The following is a 19,916-nucleotide window of genomic DNA, read 5'->3' as shown; positions in this document are numbered from 1 at the left end:
ATGCCATTTCTGACTAGGATTGTGTGTTATGATGTTGGTTTTAACTTCTTGTAATAGAGCCATCCCAATGGCTTAGAGCAACACTACACTGCTCACTGTGGTACTAGGTTATAAAGGAGGGTTTGGGTTGTATTTCTGGTCCATGCTGAGTGATCTAATCAGTACAGCAGTAGGAATATTACAATTGGAGGCATCATCTCTGATCCAGGAAGAGAATAAAAAACAAAATGTTAGCTGGACTTCTCAGATGACAGTTGTTACCCAGTCAAGGTTGCAAGTATAAGGACAAGGCGAATCCAGAAGAATACCCAACCCCACCCAAACTCCCACCCCATTAGAGAATTATCTGTCAACACTCATTTGGTTCTCTGCCTCTCTCCTCCTCCTTTAAGACAGTCCTTAAAACCCATTCCTTTGGTCAATTAAGCATTTGGCCACCTGCCCTAATATCTCCTTATGTAAATGGGGGTGTCTACCTGCATGCCAGAGTCAACGGCAAGCTATTCAACCTGACAAGTCTGTACGCCAAAACCAAAGTGCGTAATGTCCTAGTTTGTGAGTTGCTGTTTGCTGATGACATGGCGTAGCATCCCATACTGATGCCCGCTTGCAACAGTTTGTTCTCCCAGGCCTCCAAAGAGTTTGAACTAAAAATCAGCATCAGGAAGACCAAAGTTATGGGCCAGCTTGTGGAGACTCCACCTTCCATCAACACTGACAACCTCACCCTGGAGGTCGTCAACAGCTTCACATACCTTGGATCAACAATTACCAGCAACCTGCACCTTGATGCCTAACTCAGCACCAGGATTGCCAAGGCCACAGCTGTCATGTCAAAGTTGGGAAGTCGAGTGTGGACCAACAGCAAAGTAACTGAAAACACAAAGCTTCGTGTGTAACTGGGCTTGCGTTCTCAGCATCATCCTTTACAGTAGCGAGGCATGGAAAATAAATGTAAGCCAAGAAAACTGGCTGAACAGCTTCCGCTGCCTCAGATAAATTTGGGCATCTCCTGACAAGATAGAGTGCCGAGTATAGAAGTACACCAGCATGCAGGGATCCCCAGCATGTTTGCTCTCTTGAGTCAGCGGTGACTCTGTTGGCTGCATCATGTACGCCAAATGGATTAAGGTTGCATCTCCAATGACAGGCTCTATGGCAAGCTTGCTATCGGTATGAGACCAACAGGCCTAGGATGTCTGCAAGCGAGACTTAAAGGTGACTGGGATCAGAGTCGATGCATTGGAAATCCTCGCCACTGACTGAAGTGCCTGGAGACAAGCAGTTAAGAAGGGTGTGGAAAAATCTGAGGGAAAAAGAAATGACCAGGTGGCAGAAAAGAGAGCCCACCAGAAGGAAAAAACATCAGTCGACCATGGGCCAATGCTATTCATCTGTGCCAGCTGTGGAAGGGACTGCCACTCATGAATTGGGTGTCTACAGCCACAACAGAAGGTGACATACACCCTGGGTGCAGTCCATCGTTTTCCGAGATGGACGGATGTCAATAATAGATCGGTGCCAGATTTTGCTTGAAAACTCTCCTGTGAAGCGCCTTCAGACATTTCACTATGCTAAAGAGGAGCTATATAAATGTAGGTTGTTGCTGTTTTGGGTTGACACATGAAGGGTAGAGGGAAATCGGCACTTATGGAACTATACCCAAGTATAAGACATCTCTCTTTGAAGGCTAAGGGAGAGTAACATATATTGCATTTGAAAAATAAAACGAACACTCCTTAAGCAATGGTTTTTTTTTTGTAGGATGCACAGTGGAATGTTACACCTGTTACAATGACATCCTTTCCCTTCCTTCTGGCTGAATCTCTAAAGGCTGTAGAAATCTAGACCACAATTGGATCAATCTCTAATGAGAAGCATCTACAGTTTTTTTTTTAAACAACTAGGGTTAATAGGAATACTGGGGTAGGCTTATGATTCATTCCATTATCTCTGTTGGAATTCGTCTGATCTCCAAGTTTTATCAAACTAAAAAGCGAAGAAATCAAACTTACCAACAATAACTCATTTATATCACATATTTAACATAATAAAAAATCCCAAAGTGCTTCTCACGAGCTCCATAAATCAAAATTAGACACTGAGACTCAGGAAGCAATATTAGGGCAGATAGCCAAAAGCTTGGTTAGAGAGGTCGATTTTAAGAAGGGTCGTAAAGGAGGAGAGAGAGGCGGAGAGGTTCAGGCAGGGATTTCCAGAGCTCAGGGCCTAGGACATCTGAAGGCACAGTTACCAATGGTGGAGTGATTAAAATCATCACAGGCTGCAGACAGGCTGAAAAGGACCAGGATGGATGGTTTACCTTCATCACAGTCACACAGGGTGCCATATGTGACTTTGAGAAGAGATGTTTTGGTATTGTGGCAGAGGCAGATGATAGGTAGGACAGATTCAAACATCAAGTTCCATGAACATGGATTTGGGAGGCAATGGAACATTCAAGGACTTTGCAGGGGGAAGGGAGGTCGGAGATGGGATGGGAATTTGCAAGGATGGCGGGGTCAAGTGCTTGTTATTGAAGAGAAAGGGTGGTGACAGCAGATTTAAAAGGAGAGCAGGATAGCAACTGAACAGAGAGAGATTAATGATACGAGCTGACATGGGAACCTGGAGGGGAAGTTGGGTGGTCTGCAGTTTAGTAGAAATAAGGTCAAGAGAGCAGGAGGTGGGCCTCATAGACTAAATTGCCTTGGAGAGGGCATGCTGGGCGATAGGAGAGAAATTATGGAAAGATAGAAGTTTGACCTGGTGAGCTTGTAGGAGGGTAGGAAGCAGCATAAGTAGTTGACGGGGTGGTCTCAATCTGGGAGTAGTGAGATTGTTGGACCCTCCCGCGGCCAGAGCGAAAGGGGAGTACATCCCGGCGGGCCTCCGAAAGGTATTCCAGTGATGGGTCACTGAACTCTTTTTGGCTTTCAGGGCCATGTCTTCACTGGAGCAGTCCTGGGCTGCAAACATTGAGAGCTGTGTGCGCGGCTGCAGTTTAGATACGGCACCCGGACTGAGGAAGCGGTGAGGTAACGGCCTGATGGGCAATTCAGAGGCCGCCCGCCAGTGAGACTGGCTGCATAATTAATGAGGCGGGTTCGGGACAATATGGTGCGAAAAGTTGCGACCGGCGGGTAGAACGTCCTTTTTCCCACCCGCTATCGCACTTAGTGCAAATCTGGGACAATTCTGCCCGCCATCTTCAAGATGAACTGTTAAACTGAGGCCCTACCTGCCTGCTCGGGTGGATATATAAGATCCCCTGGCACTATTCTGAAGAAGAGCAGGGGAATTATCCCTGATGTCCCGGCCATTATATTTCCTCAGTCAACATCACAAGAAACATATTATCTTGTCGTTATCACATTGCTGTTTGTGGGAATTTGCTGTGTGGCAAATTAGCTGCCATTTTTCCTACATCACAACAGTGACTGAAAAAGTACTTCATTGGCTGTAAAGCACCTGGAGACGTCCGGTGATGGTGTAAAGCACTCTATAATTGCAAATCTTTCTTTCTCTAAAATAGCCGGTGCCACACTGAAAAAAAGCCCCACCTGTTGCGATAAACTCAGTGAAATGGCGGCTGTGTCGTTCAGGATGGTGGTCTGGTATGTCAGCACATCACAAAAGTGAGTAAAATTCTATATCCACTGCCAATCAGCTGCGTTTCTTCAGTAGTCTTCCAGACGATGGGCCATTTCTCGATTCACTTCAGTGTGAGCTAGTGAAGATTTCGTTTGGCACGCCTTTGGATCAGCAGTGAGCAGGTCAATTTGAAATGTCCCAAAGATGCCAATATCATTCGTCGCTGTGCTTTAAGGCAAAATATTTGGATTGGGAGTTGGGATGTTTTCCATACGAAAATGAGTTGCAGCATCAGGCAGACTTGTGGTACATTTCACTCCAAATCCACAATTATTTTTTGCCTTCTTCCACAGCTTTCTATTTGCTCTGGTGACAGCAAGGTTCAACAGTACGAAGGTTCTTAATTTTCATGATTGTTGTTAAAGGACTTTTTCCACACCTCAAACTGACTTCCGTTCTGCTGAAAGTCATATGTCTTTCCAGCTATGTAATGCGTAGGCATCAGGTATGTGGGTGTCTCGCTTTCTTTAACATACATTAATCCACATGCTCACTGTCACAGTCACAGACCAGCACCAGAAGACTTCTGCCAGTGATCAGCTCTCCGGATCAACACTCTGCATTTTTGATCAAGCATTTCTTGTATTTTTTTTAAAACATTTCGTGATGGTCACATTTAACATAAACCGATAATCCCTGAGGAAAGAAAGCTCCTTAAATGCTCCTAGTCATTACCTTCATATGTTCTACAACAAAGCAATGAGGCTATATTCCTCTGAAGATTTCTGAGACTATAGTAATTTTTTTGTTAAATTCAGTATTGCATTCAGAATGTCCCACACTGTGGGGTTTTATATTTGAATAGCCTTGTTAAACATTCTTATTTGCACATTAATGTCAGATACAGATTAAAAAGGCTAAATTTAACTATTCTCTTCCAATGAAATTATAATGAATGAATTAATTGGGTGCTGACTTGCCAAAAACATTACACACCTGCATTGAAGCATTTAACAATCTTGTTTCACTGATTAGAAACTGTTGTTTCTCAGCAGGTACATGAATAATAAAACACATTTCCCCCCAGCTAATTGTCGCAGTTACAGTATCATTTAATCTCTCAGGATAGTCACAGTTGCAGTGCCTCGCACTATCAGTCACAATAAGTAACCGGGCAAGGAGTCTCTTCCCCTTTTTATCAATCAGTTGCAAGCACTAGGGTGTCATACCCTCGTAATGTGCGGAGTTGCATGAAGAGAGAAGTATGGCATGCTCAATTAACTCACGGATATGAAAGGATCAAATTGAACATTGATCAAACATTTTGTAAAAACGGAACCGTAAAAAGTTATTTTGAAATATCCACTTGGATCTTCATTTAAAATGTGAACGTTACATTATCACAATTCCAGATCCCTTCTTACGTTTGCCAGAATATTCTTTTTTTTTGCACAGCCCGCTTACCTTCTATCTTTAAGGCATTCAACAAAGACTTCATATTTCCCCACTTTCAGCTCGCCACTACCCAGTTTCGATATGCTTTAGTTGCCAGAACCCTAAAAATAACAGCAGGTTCCTGAGCACGGAGTGGTTGCAAATATATCTGGGCATGCAAAATCCAGAAGAAGTCTGGTGACAAAGCCCACCCCACATTCTGTCTGTCAGCTGGGAACCGACTGTGCGTAGACTGGAGCAGTTCGAAGCCTTGCTGTGTTTCAGAGTATTAGTCATGTGAATGCCAGCACAGTCTTTATACGCTGTATTGCATTAAGTACTGAACTGATGAACAAATGCAAACAGATGGGTCAAGACAACTATGAACGGAATAATAGTTGACCCTGTTAATGTGTGCATTGTAACATGGTTTGCTTGATCTACCGCCAAATAAAAAAAGCGAAGCAAATCTTAAATAAACGGAATCTATTTACAACATTTTTAAAAACTCATCCATGCTAAATTAACCTGTAAAGAGATTTATCTGTTGATCAAGATATCATTTCCCTGCAGCACTGATCTACTAATTCACAGAGCTGTAACTATTTGCATTCAAGTTATTCAATTAAGAAAGTAAACTGAGTATCTGAGATTTTTCTGTTCTTTGACAGTCCCTTAGGATGACTTAAATGTTTCAAAATTCTGTTGTGCATTTTTAAATCACAATTAATATTCTATGCAAAGCAAGATGAATACAAAGTACTGTTACCAGTATTAGCATTCTCAAGGAGGTTTTGAGATTTATTTATTGTTATTCTGTCATTAAATTATAAAATAGTTCTATTTTCAGCTCTGATGTAGACTCCAATTTTAGACACTAAAGCATAATTGCCACAACTTTAAGCACAGGGTTATTCTTTAAAAAAACTTGTCTTTCATTTGCAGAGAATTCAACATGGATTTTTAGAAAGCCGAGTTTTTTAAAAAAGCCCTAGAATAAACAGAATATTGTAGCACACGTTCCAATTATTTGCTGAGTTCTGCTCTAGGCCATCTCCGAAGTATCTGTAGTAATTCTGAGCCTTCCACATTCAATGGAAACCTAACATTATTGCTCTGATCTCCAAGGTGTGATATTATGGCCTCCACAATGGATTGGATGTCATTTTATTAGAGCTGCATCTTTGCATCAGATGACTTTTTAATGAGATGTCATATACCCAGTATGCCTGAGCTGCAAAGGCAGAATATAACACATTTGTGCATTCATCAAACATAACCAGGTAGCCCAACCATCTTCAGCTGCTTCATCAATGACCTTCCCTCCATCATAAAGTCAGAAGTGGGGATGTTCACTAATGAAGTGTTCAGTGCCGTTTGCACTCATCAGATACTGAAGCAGTTCGTGCCTGCATGCAGCAATTGTCAGGCAATGATCATTTCCAACAAGAGAGACTATCTATTTCCCCTTGACATTCAACAGCATCACCTTTGCTGAACAACACTCACCTCCCCCCCCCAACCCCACCATCAACATTTTGGAGGGTCACCATTGACCAGAAACGTAACTTGACCAGCATTATAAATAATGTGGCTACACGAGCCAGGTCAGGGCTAGGAATTTCGAGGCAAGTAACTCACCTCCTGACTCCAAAAGTCAATCCACCATCAATAAGGCACAAGTCAGATGGAATCCTCCCCATTTGCCTGGATGAGTGCGGTCCCAATTAATACTTAAGAAGTTCGACACTGTCCAGGACAAAGCAGCCCACTTGATCAGTATTCCCTACCGCCTTAAACATTCACTTCCTCCCTCAACCATCGACACAAAGTGGTAGCATTGTGTGTACCATATACAAGATGCACCGCAGCAACTTATCAATGTTCCATCAATAGCATCTTCCAAACCCGCGACCTCTACCACCTAGAAGGATAAGGGTGGCAGACACATGGGAACACCACCACCTGCAAGTTCCTCATCAAGTCACACACCATCATAACTTGGAACTATGTCACCGTTCCTTTAATGGCATGGGGTCAAAATCCTGGGACTCCCTTCCTCACTGCACTGTGGGTGTACCTACACCACATGGACAGCAATGGTTCAAGAAGGCGGTTCACTACCACCTTCTCAAGGGCAATTAGGGATGGCCAATAAATGCTGGCCTTGCCAGTGATGCCCAGATTTCATGAATGAATAAAAAAAAAAGTCCCTATAATACCTGGAACTTTATTACAGCAAACTGTAATAACATAAAAGCAAAATACTGCGGATGCTGGAAATCTGAAATAAAAACAGAAAATGCTAGAAAAACGCAGCAGGTCTGGCAGCATCTGTGGAGCGAGAAACAGAGTTAACGTTTCAAGTCCGTATGACTCTTCTGCCATGTGAAGCTAAACATTGAGTTCAGCAACTTTAGATGATAACTACTGCTCCTCATTTTCTTGGTAGGTAATGATTCTGATGTTGCCATTCGCACCTCCTCTGGAGTCATCTCTTGTTCCTTTACTTAATTACTCTTTTTGTCTTGCGCCATCATACTATTGCTGATTTAATCTCTCTTGTCTATCAGAGGCCTGCCTTGACCACTGCCCCCTCCCTTTCCCTGGTTCTGTACTTCCTTATAAAATTTTAAATCTCTTTCTGATGAAAGGTCATTGCAACTCGAACATTGGGCTGAATTTTGCCAGCCCTTTGGAGACACGTTGGAAGGCGGGAGGTGTGGTAAAATGGTGGCAAAAAGGCATCAGGCGGGAAGCCCTGCATGTTCCTGCTGCCACCGGATATTGCCAAAGATGAGAATGGCAGCGGCTCTGCTACCTGCCAACCAGAGACGATGGCCAATTAGGCAATTAATTGGTCTATTGATGGTGATTTACTGGCATTCGAACAACCACCTTCTGCTGGGAGACCACCAGCTACCAGGCAGCTTCCCAGAGGCTTCTGGGGGTGGTGGAGGGGGTGGCGGAGATGGGGGGGGGGGCCCTGCTTTCCCCAAGATTTATGGCCCACAGAGGGGCCCACCGATGATAATGACCGCCCCTGTGGCCCTTGTGCAAACACTGGAGGGTTCACCCCCCTCCGATCACCTGGGGTCTGCCTGCCTGGCCCCAGCACATGAAAGGAATGTCTTCCTGGCCCTCCAAAGGCACCTCAACATGGAGGGACCTGCTCCTTCTCCTCAGAGCCTCAGCAGTGACCACCTCTATTGGCCCCTCTGGTTTGCCTGGCAGTTCTGGGAAGCAGGCTGCCATTCTTAATTGGACGGTGTTTCCGACACCGGCCCTATTACTTACTGGGTGGAAGCCTAGGGCCACAGGAAGGGCGTTTGGACAGGAATCTGGAATGCCCTGTACTCTCGGCTGAAGTAGCTGGTGGGAAGAGATTGTCAAATCAGGCGCTTGGTGGCACTCGGCTGGGGATAGTGGTCGGGGGTGCAAACTTTCACCTCCTTACAGACATGCCCCATCAGTGACACATGGCTCCAGGATCCTAGCTGTGAGCGCCTCCTGATGGCATGCTAATGACCCCTCCCCCACAACTTCACAGCTCGGTGAAGGGTTAATTTCTGAGTGGCGGGACTTGCTTGCTTGAGGTAAAATTCAGCCCGTTCATGCATTCTTTCGACTCGAGAACCAACAAAAAAAACATGGAGTTAAAACTATTTCCTGAATGTGAACCCTGATGGGGACAAGGGCAAGCTTATCTTTAAGCAAAAAGAAAAATCAAGCCCCATGCACATTAATAAGATCTGATCCAGGTACAGACAAATAAATCTTTTTTTTGCCAAATTGGCCTGTCTTTTTAACTGGCTTTTCACCTCTCCCAGGTGATTGGATGGTTTTGGATGGTGTGGAGAACATGTATGTTGTGGTGTACAAGCAGTTGGGTAGGACAGACTGGATGGGCCAAAGGGTCTACTCTTGTCTGTCATTACTCGTACGTTCGTAAATATAGAAGTTTTTCTGCCAATTGATAGAGGAAAGCTACCCAGCCAGACACTAACAACATCAATTTTTTGCAGAGGTTTCATGGCTTTTACACTGTCTGAGCAGTTTAGCCTCAGTTTAGATGCTTCCAACAGGTGTTAGCTCATGGTCAATTCACAAGGTCTCGCGAAGTTTACCTGGACAGCACCTCCCAGACCTGCAACCTCTTCAGCCTAGAAGGGCAAGAGCAGCAGGTGCATGGGAACAGCACCACGTCATACTCCCCTTCAAGTCACACACCATCCTGACTTGGAAATATATCACCGTCCTTCACTGTCACTTGGAACTCCTTCCCTAACAGCACTGTGGGTGTATCTATACCAGCAGCTCGAGGCTCAGGCTCATCACCACCTTCTCAAGGGCAATAAGGGATGGAGAATAAATGCTGCTCTTGCCAGCAATGCAAAGTGAATAAACAATTTTTGAATAAAGATGTAGGCCAACCAAATACTGTTATCGGGAGACAAGGGGCACCAGCAAAGTTGGTTAATTCACACCGGTTGCCTACAGATGGGCCCAGTAAGAGGACCAGTGCAAGGGATGCTGCCCTTCAGCGAGGAAGCAGCACCTTGTCTACATCCCAGAACTGCCCCTAAAACCAGGGCTGTTGGCAGTGGCAGCATTTTAACATATGGGTTGGGGTAGGGGGCGGGGTGTGGGCGGATGAGGAGAGGAAGGCATAAGTTCCCTTTCTGAATCTACTGGTATCTCTCCCTTTGGTTTTGTCTCATCATTGACTAAACTTAGATAGATTATATTCTTTCATACAAAGAGATTGTGGCACTACAAAGAAAAAAAAAATGAATTGCAAACAGCAAAGCTATTGAAATTATAGGTTTCAAGTATGTCATAAACAGCAATTATGCCTACATGAATTTTTCCCTCTGTGCTGATTACATTTCACATACCAGTCCTTATGGTGTGTTTTTATCAAATGCAGAACTGTCAAACCCAATACAGAAAACTCCTGTCCATCTCCCCAGTCATTTATGAAGTGACCTTTGTGCCATCTCTCTTGATTATACGCCTGTTGAACTAACTGCAAGAAAAAATTGTTGAAAGGGTTACAAAATAATTAATCTTACTGGGACTGTGAGACCATGCAATGGGTCCATTCAAATCACAGCTATACTCACTTTGATGTCAAGTTACATACACAGGAAGATTAAACATATGCCACGGACAATAGATTTCAATTACTTTCAACTCCATTTCAGGATAGTGATAAACAACAGCAACTATTGCTTGCAAAAATCACTCTCTTTTGACCTTGTGCATGGACCTCTCAGGTGATAAGGTCCAATCATGGAGCTCCAGGAATAATGAAAACTGCAGTACAGTTCTCCGAGATCTCTTGGCTTTGTGCGTTACGTCTTTAAGGATAACACATTACCCAAAGAATCAGAAATCTCACTGTTTAGATTTCTACCACCAAAACTATTTGCATAAACATGCTGTAATATATAGCACAGTGTCATCAGGGCATGGCTGAACGACAGATATATGCGAGCATTACATCACACCATTATTTGAAGCATCTGAAGGAAATTTTTAAAAAAGGATACTTATTATTTCGGATTACGTATTGGTTGCCTTAAGCCTTCTGTCCCCTCGAGTGTGAAAAGCTCATTCCTTCCACAAGGCTACGACTCCAAACTCTTCAGCACATCAACAGTTATACCTGGAACCCTGCAATACCTTAACCTGGCAGTAAACGGTCCACCCACCTTGTATGAATCCTTACGCTATTTGCATGTCTCCATGGATGGAGTTGCTAGGAGACATGGAGCACTAATTGAATATGCAGAAGGGAAAGTTAAGCGCTCGCCAAAATATGTCTTATTAGATTTATCTTCCTATTGGAACAAAAGGTGTAGATATAATGGCATTCCCTTCTCAGGTCAGTTTGGAGGTCTTGAAAATAATTTTCACAGCTTCTTTTCTGGGTTGGACATAAAAATTTGACCATCCTATCTCTATTTTATATTTTAACTGGTTAATATGTCTAATTAGCAGTCATTTTTTTTTAAAGTAAATAACACTCTCATGTAAATCAGCTTTCTGCCTTTTCAAATCACTCAATTCACAACAGTAGCCAATAAGGTCATGGCAAGTGGAAGCAAGGCAAGCACAGAGCATGAGAAGATAATGGAGTCGAAATTAGTCTGGGTCCATGAGCCCAGGCTCTGTGAATCCAGCCAAAGCAAGAGACCTGAGGATCAATAGATGTTGGCCCCAGGTATTAATTGAGTGTTTAATTGTATTCTGATTGTGGATTAACTGGGGATTCACTTGTACTCCTATAAATAGGAGCAGGTCAGCTGCGGCCCAGCGGTAGTTCTTGCGCTTTCAAGTCAGAAAGTTGTCGGTTCAGTCCCCACTCCAGAAACTGGAGCACATCATCTAGATTAATGCCTCAATGCAGTGCTAAGGGAGTGCTGCACTGTCAGAGGTATGGCTTTTCTTCAAAAGAGTGTAAATAGGAGCAGATTGAAACAGTGGTTGCTGGGTTTGGAGGTGCATGCTTGTCATGTGTGTCTCTGTAAATAAAAATGTATAAGTGTGTAAAGATTAAGCTCCAGTTCTATTCCTCACCACCCACCTATCTGGAACAGAGCACCTATGCCTCAATGCATATTGTGGGGGAGCCATCACCGCTGGTTGCTCCTCCACAGGCAGTTCATGTGACAGAAGAGACCAATTTTATGCTGTGTACCTCTCAGTCAGCAACCCCCAGGTAACATCAGGAAGGGCGTAGGAGTGGACTATGGGTTGGGGGGCGGGTATCAATTGCTCCTCCTGGCTCCTCAGAAAGGTGTTCTTTTGAAGAAAACAACCTCCAAGGCTTAGCTTTGAGTGGTGGCTGCTGGACAATCCTGAGGTGGCCAATTTGTCAAAGAGATCCTTCAAAAGATGCTAGGCCCCTGATTTCCAAAATCAAGGTTCTAATGCTGATTTTAACTGTAAATCCGGGACTCCGGAAAGATGGACCCTGCAAATTTGGCAGTGAGATCAAGCACAGATTGGATGCAGGACATCTCACTGCTAAATTGGTTTCTTTTGCACCCATTTTATGTATGAAGCAGACTCTTTGCATAGCAACTTCTACCTGATTATCATCCAGGAATTGGCCTTGTGTCTCCAGGAATAGATGGTTAATTTTCAGGGCACAGCTGCAACCAAACCCTGGAGAAAATTGTAGGGGCATTAAAAAGTGTGTTTTTTCTTCCATTTTCTTTGAACGTCTGTATATTAGTTATTAAATATTGGAGATGGGGAAGGAAGGTTGTTTGGCTGACAGTCAAGAATCATCCGATTGGGTCTTTTCGCTTGAAAATTATCAGCCGTGGCTCAGTTGGCAGCACTCTCACTTCTGAGTCAGAAGGTTCTGGTTTCAAGTCCTCTCCCAGGACTTCAACATGAAAATCTAGGCTGGTGTTTCAGTGCTGTACTGAGAGAGTGCTGCACTGTTGGATACAATGGGAAGAATTTTCCCCCCATAGAGGGGGAAGTGCAGGAGCGGGCACTGGCGGGCGCATTTCTGATCGGTGCCCCCAATTGGGGGCGCGCCGCCATTTTACGTGGGCTGGCCTGTGTGCGCTGGGGGGAGCAGGGGCGGGCAGTGGGGGGGGGGTGAATCCCTCTGCCGAGATTGCGCTCTTTAGCGCATGCACGTGAAAGAGCACACTCTTCTCCCTGAGGCTAAGTGCTGCCTCAGGGAGATCGGTGCCAAATTTAAAGATGGTCAAGGAGCAGAAACAAAATTTCCCTGACATGTCCCTTCATGTGACAATGTCACATGGGTTGAGACATGTCCATCACTTTAACTCTAACTTTTATTAAATCTTTAAAAACCCTCATGAAACCTCATCCCGCTCATGGATGAGGTTTCATGCTTTTTCTGAAGCCCGCCAGGGCTCCCAGCCTGCTCACCAACCTTAAGTTTGGACGGGCAGGTCCATTAATTAAGTCAATTACTTTTTAAATGGCCTCAATAGGCCGTTGACAGGTCGGTGGGCGCACAGCTGATTCAACTGCGCCCCCACTGACCTGAAAATTGAAAAGATGTGGGGGTGACGTCAGGAATTCCTCCAGAAGTCATCCCACGCCATTTTACGCGTTGGCGAGCGGGCCCCGCCCCCCCGCTAGCCGACCTAAAGATCCCGGCCAATGTTTTTCGAATGGGATGTTGAACCAAGGTCCAAATGCCCTCTCAGGTGGGCGTAAAAGATCCGATGCCACTATTTAGAAGAAGAGCAGAGAAGTTATCCCCACTGTTCTGGCCAATATTTAACCCTCAATCAATCACTAAAAACAGGTTATCTTGGCATTATCGCATTGCTGTTTGTGGGAGTTTGCTGTGCACAAATTAGCTGTTGCGTTTCCTACGATGCAACAGTGACTAAACTTCAAGGGCTGAATTCTCCCCCCGTCGGGGGTGGGGGGGGGGAACACGCGTTGAATGGTGGGCACACACAGGCGCACTTCTGATCGGCGCCCCCGATCAGGGGTGCAGCGCCATTTTATGTGGGTGGGCCAATTAAGGCCCGCCCAACGTGACGTCCGCACAGAAGCGCTATGTGCTCCCTGTGCGGGCGGGGGGATCCCAAAATGGAGAGTGCGCTCTTTCACGCATGTGCATGAAAGAGCGCACTCATCTCCCTCAGGCTAAGTGCTGCCTCAGGGAAAATCGGCTGTAAATGTCAAAAATATAAAAATATAAAAATAAAATTTCCCTAACATGTCCTCTCATGTGACAAAGTCATATGAATTGGGACATGTCCATAATTTTCACAAAAACTTTATTAAAATTTTTTAAAACCTACATGAAACCTCATCCCGCCTGTGGATGTGGTTTCATGCTTTTTCTAATTCCCGCCGGGGCTCCTGGCCTGCCCGCCCAACTTAAGGTTGGACGTGCAGGTCCTTTAATTACTTAATAGCCTCTGTCAATGACCTCAATTGGCCATTGACAGGTTGGGGGGGCGCGCAGATGATTCCACTGCGCCCCTGCCTTCCTGAAAATTTAAATGGGGCGCGGTGACGTCGGGAGTTCCCCCTGAAGTCACTGTGCGTCATTTTACGCGTCGGCGAACAGGCCCCACCCCCCCTTCTCGCCGACACGTAAAATCCTGCCCCAAGTGTACTTTTGTGTCTGTTAAACATTTTGAGACATCCAGTGGTCATGAAAGGTGCTATATAAATGCATTTCTTTCTTCTTCTTTTCCAAGTTTCACGACAAGGTGGGGCACTGTGAGGATGGACATGTCGGACAAACAATAGCAGCAGAGTGGGGGCAGGGCAGTGGGATGCACAATGTCAGGTGATGAAACCTCCAGGGATTCATTCAACCAGGACTGGCGGACCTAACCCCAATTTATACCTGCTCACAGATCCAAAAACCACAGAGCCAGAAGCAACACATATCTCAAACAGTGCCAATGAGATTTAAATTGTACCTTTCAAATTGACCCCCCAAAAACTGTTGGGTAGAATTTGCTTCCACTGAGGGGTGGAATCCCCCTCACCCACGGGAGACCTGCGTTGCTTCTGTCCAGGAGGCCCAGCGCAATTTAAAAGCAATTAGGTACTTAACTGGCCAGCATTAGGCTTCCCACCTCATCAAGGCCCCCAGAGGGTGGACATCCCACTCCCGAGAAACGCTGGCCAATCAGAGGCTGACATCTCTCCATTGCCGGCAGCATCACTGAGAGCAGTGATGATCCAGAGATCATCACTGGATCCCTGGAGATAGATGAGGGTTGTGGGGAGGGGGTTTGGATGCAAGGGCAGGGGAGTGGTTTTCAGTAACCTCCCCCCCCACTGCTTCCCGATACCGGGTCCCTCAATTGGTCATTGAGTGCCTGGCAACGAGGGATCCCCCTCCCACCCACCCCAATGAGGCCACAGGCAAATTGGATAGGGTTTGCTGGGTGGCCTTCAGGAGCCACGGTAGCCCCACATGGGTCCCCATTAAATCCCTGAGTCACCAAACGATTCCAGTGGGCTCAGGGATAATTGGCTTCAAGTGGCTCATTAACGAGCCTCGTTGACATCCCATCACCAGTGGGCAGGTGTCAGCTGTGGTTCAGTTCATAGCACCCTCGCCTTTGAATCAGAGGGTTGTGGGTTCATGTCCCACTCCCGGAAAACCAAGAACTGTGAATGTACTCGAAAGAGTTGAAAAAGACCCTCCCTGAGGTGTCAGCTGTGGCTCAGTTCATAGCACCCTCGCCTTTGAATCAGAGGGTTGTGGGTTCATGTCCCACTCCCGGAAAATCAAGAACTGTGATTGTACTCGAAAGAGTTGCAATCTGTGACTGTTGATAACTCGAAAGAGTTTCCCCTGTAGGGCCCTTCCCACGCACCCACTAAAATGCGGCCAGTTTTCCTGATGCCGGGAATCAGAATGGGTACTCCCAACCTATTGTCCCGTGCCCTCTTCTACCCCGCTATCATGACTGCTTGGCTAGGCTTCATTAAATCCCAGCCCTTGTTTTATAACTACACAGCAACCAAACTCATTAGATTTCACCCTCTTCCTGAAAACTTTTTTGCGATATGTTTTCACGTGTGAGAGTACAAAAGGCATTTACTACCACTCGCGCCCCCCCTTCCCCCCTTCCTCAGTGAACATATTTCTGGCATGTGAAGACACTGCAATGAAAATTCGCTGTGGCCTCATTTAAATGAGGACAACTAATCCATTCATGAATAGCCTGCTACATAATTGTACACAACCAGAAAATAATTGGTGACATTTTCAGAGGCACAGATGGAAGCATCAAGAACATTTTAAACTGAGCACCCTGACCTAGCCTGCTTCTGATTCTTTACCCCCTATCCTTTGGACAAGAGTTTAAGGTCCTGTCTGCCCTCTCAGGTGAATATAAAATATTACATAACAGTATTTTGAAGAAGAGCTTGAAAGTCCTGGTCAATATTTATTCCTGAACTAATAGCACAAAAAGAACAGATCAACTGGTCATGATCACGTAGCTGTTTGTGGGAGCTTGCTGTGTACAGTCTGGCTTCTGTGTTTCACACATTTCATCAAAAATACTTCATTAGCTGTAAAGCGCTTAAATGTTCTAAGCAAACTAACAAGTATGTCATTTAAATGAAGATTTGAATAACATGATTTTTCCATCATAGCCAGTGAACAAATCAAATATTAAATGTAAGATGCATAAAACTAGGCTATACAGATACATTTTTTCAGGAAAATATGTAATTTAAACATTCCTCCTTTTTTAGGTTCCATTGTACACAAATCATGCGTCAATCCCTACCCAACACAACACTAGGCAAAGGAGACAGCCGATAATCCATTTCATAACTTCCGACATGCAGTCCCATAACCAAGTGACTCTTACCCCTGTTACCTCTGGTTGATGCAGACGCCAACAACAGGAACTCACTGGGGCAATTTTGAAGTAGTAGACCAAAATAGGCATTGATGTGGCATTATTTGCACCTGCCTGAAGGCGGCAAAGAGATATCTGACCAATGGTTGCTCCTCATCTCTATATCTACAATAAGATGGCTGACAAGTTGTCATTTACGGTTAAGCCTTATCTTTTGTTCCATCAGCAGGAGGCCTAACCAATTTTCACAGTTAGACCACAGCATCTGTCAGAGGCCTGACCAACTGGCATGTTTGAACCTCATCTCCACAGCACCAGTAAAATGGTGGAAAATTTGGAGAAACCGCATATCAATCAGACAGCAATGAAGGTGTGTGTGTGGTGGTTCCAACCTGGCGGTAAAGGGGCGATGGCTTGTAAACCAATGACGAGGACTGCCAAGAGTCAGCCATCCCAGGTGTCAAATTTTGATAGGTCTCCTGAGCAATCTGCCCATTGGTACACAAAATGAGGTCAAGGTCCTAAAACTAGCAGAGAACCCCTAATTAAATATTTTAATAGGACTCTTATTCGCTCATTTCAAGGTAAACCTGTAAATCAAGTCACATGGATTTAATCCTGCCAATGGGTGAGTGATGTTATTTTTTACAATTTTCAATTGCTGACTGCCCCATTTACAGCGGAGAAAGATACAAGCAGCAGTTAAAAAGTAACTCCTGCATGTATTTTTATAATATATATTTTGTGTTTTGCAGCTATTTTTCTCAGATGTGTTAATGCATGCTTCCCTCTCCACCCCCTGCATTGTATATCTGGAGGTCTCCTTTTGCTACACATCTTCTTCAGCCAAACTGCTTGGGATTGTGCTCTCTGACCCAAAGGCATTGAATATTTTGGTAGCAGGTCAATAATTGCTTTTATTTTGGAAAAAAGAGTTTCAGGAAAAGTTTAACCTGGTCCTGAGCCTATTTGGTTATTTTGAGAGTCATTTATATGGGGGAAGGGTATGAGTGTTCAAATGCTGCCTAATAGCATTAAGATCCTTTCTGCCATCTACCTAATTAGGATTTTAATAGCCAGGTGAGCTTGCACTTAAATCCACTTTATGTTGGCCAAAAACTAGTTACTTTTTGGATTTTGGCCAGGCTGCTAGATGAAGGGCTAATTATGGAAACTAACCCTGTCACTTCATGGGAGTAATGTACTGAGATGGTGTTTCACAGTGTGCTTGTAACAAACAGACTGCTGGTAAATGTACACGTACTTAAGAAGAAAACAGTTACTGGAAGCCAAAAGCATCAAAATCATGAGTACTGTCATTATTAGCACAAGGCACAGAGCACCTGATAAGTTTAACTATTGTTCTGAACTCCGTTCAGTGCCACAAACTTGTCTGAAGTTAAGTTGTGCGAGGCAAAGGTGAAGGTCCTGGGTTTGGGGCCTGACTGGAACAAGGAAACATCTTGCGTCTGTTTCTTGCCAGTGTGCGCTTACTGAAGCAAGGGGGGTAATTTTGACTTTAGGTCACAGTGTAAACACACAATATCTGATCCAGCCACCCGTCATCAACCTCTCCTGATAGTAGCCAATGGAACGAGAATCAGGAGCGGTGTATAACAAGCAGCTGAGTTGGTATTACCTGTTTTTACACTCTGACCACTTGATGCCCCATGAAGATTCAGGTTTCTTTGCTGTTGTGCACTGTGTTACTGCGTATTGTATTTGCCAATTTTGCTCTGTAATCAAACTGATGTTGCCATTTGAAGACAAAAATCAGCCTTATCTTAATTCTGAGCACTGCTGGCAGGCAACAGATAAATCTATATGCTTTAAAGGTCATAGAAGAATAAGCATCAACTTTTGTTAATGTATTTCTTCTGCTTGAGAGCCTCTCAAAGTAGCACCTGTCCTGCGGTGATCTATTAAAGTTGGAATCAGGTCAATGTCATGATGATTTATTAGGCCAGCATGAACACCTCACCTTGTATAAGAAAAGAACCATGTGATCCTTTAATGAGGCCATTCTTTAGAATTATGTCTGCCTTTAGCTGCTCGATCCTGAACAGGAGCAGAGTGAAAGGTTGCCCCTTATTTAAATGTCAATGACCATTCCAGTTTCAGGAATTGGCACTTTTTAATGATCATTTATTTACCAGGGAATTCAGGAGAAGCATTTTTACCCAAAGAGCAGTTACAACGTAGAACCTGCTACCATGAGAAATAGATCAGGTGAACAGCGTAGGTGTGTTTAATGGCAAGTTAGATAAACACAAGAAGGAGAAAAGAATTGAAGGTTATGCTGAGGGGGGAGATGAAGGAAGATGGGAGGGAATTCATGTGCAGCATAGACTAGTTGCGCCTGGTGGTTTGCTTCTATGCTGTACATTCTATGCAGTACATAATCGGACAGTCATTAATGAAATCACTGATACCAAGGCAAAACACTACAGATCATGGAAATCTGATATATAACCAGAAAATGCTGGAAATGTTCAACAGGTCAGGAAGCACCTGTGGACAGAGAAACAGAGTTAACAGGCTGCATTTTATATCTGCCAGGCACGTTTTCAGCAGGGAGGGGTTGGGGGGGTCATGTAAAATATGAGGGGTGGCAAGTCCACCACCTTCCTGCCCATCTCCCCCCCCACACCCCATCCCCCACCCAGAGCTTTCCACCATAATATGGTAGGTGGGCGGGCACGAAAATCGGCAGCCTACCCACCATTTTAAAATGAATAATTAACAGTCAATCGAGCTTGTTACCAAGCCAATTGACTCAAATAATAATATGGTTGGCGTGGGTAGATGAGTGGGAGTAGGCAGGCCGTATTTTTAAGCAAATTGCTTAAAAGGCAGGAAGGAAGGAGGGGTGGGTGGTTACATCCTTTGTGGGGTGCCCTGTGCACATCAGAAGCAACACCCCCCCCCCCACAAAGCTGATACCCCCATCTTGCCTCTAAAACCTGCTCCCTACTCCCCTTGACCCACTTCTTAGGCTCCCCAATCCTTTCCCCATCCAAAACTCCAGACCTACCCCTCTCACCACTGGGACTGCTAGAGCTGCTGGTCAATTGGATTGGCTGGCAGTTCTCGAGGGTGGCACTTCCTTCCAGTGAGGGGGTGGATGTCCCACCCTCACCTTGTCCATGCTGTCCACATGCCTGCAGCGTGTTATTGGTGCAGGGCAGCCTTGCTTAACATGGGTTAGCTGGCATCCAACATTTCCTCGGGGAGGGGGGGTGGGGTGTGGTGGGGCGGGGGTGGCGGGGGACATGGGGGGCCGTGAGCAAGACACCATTCAGGTCAAAGACAATGAAAGTTCATTGATCCGAAATGCTAACCCTGATTTTCTCTCCATAGATGCTGCCTGAACTGTTCAGAGTTTCTAGTATTTTCTGTTTATAACTAATAGACTCATGTTCATCTCGTACTCTTACAAGAGGTAATCAGAATGACTCCAATGCTTACACAGCAGACCTAGGCACTGTAGGTTTCAGGGCTCAAAAATAACTGGCGGTGGCGAGCAAATTC

The 19,916-nt window shown here is 44.9% G+C and overlaps 1 protein-coding gene across 4 annotated transcripts in view; it reads right to left on the bottom strand.

Annotated features, from left to right (window-relative positions):
- Positions 1-19,916, bottom strand: part of shank2b (SH3 and multiple ankyrin repeat domains 2b) — a 1,028,817-nt gene that overhangs the window by 583,904 nt on the left and 424,997 nt on the right. The window contains exon 1 of one of the 4 annotated variants that reach the window (XM_078549481.1): positions 5,059-5,231. The exons of the other annotated variants lie outside the window; for them this stretch is intronic. Coding sequence (XP_078405607.1) covers positions 5,059-5,092 — 34 coding nt within the window. The 5' untranslated portion in view covers positions 5,093-5,231. Of the gene's footprint in view, positions 1-5,058; positions 5,232-19,916 lie in introns of those variants that run through there. 4 annotated transcript variants of the gene reach the window in all.

The sequence above is a fragment of the Cetorhinus maximus genome, chromosome 9 (assembly GCF_964194155.1).
Source record: "Cetorhinus maximus chromosome 9, sCetMax3.hap1.1, whole genome shotgun sequence".
Lineage (NCBI taxonomy): Eukaryota > Metazoa > Chordata > Chondrichthyes > Lamniformes > Cetorhinidae > Cetorhinus > Cetorhinus maximus.
The sequence above is the reverse complement of the archived record's forward strand: the minus strand, read 5'-3'. Positions and strand labels throughout refer to the sequence as shown.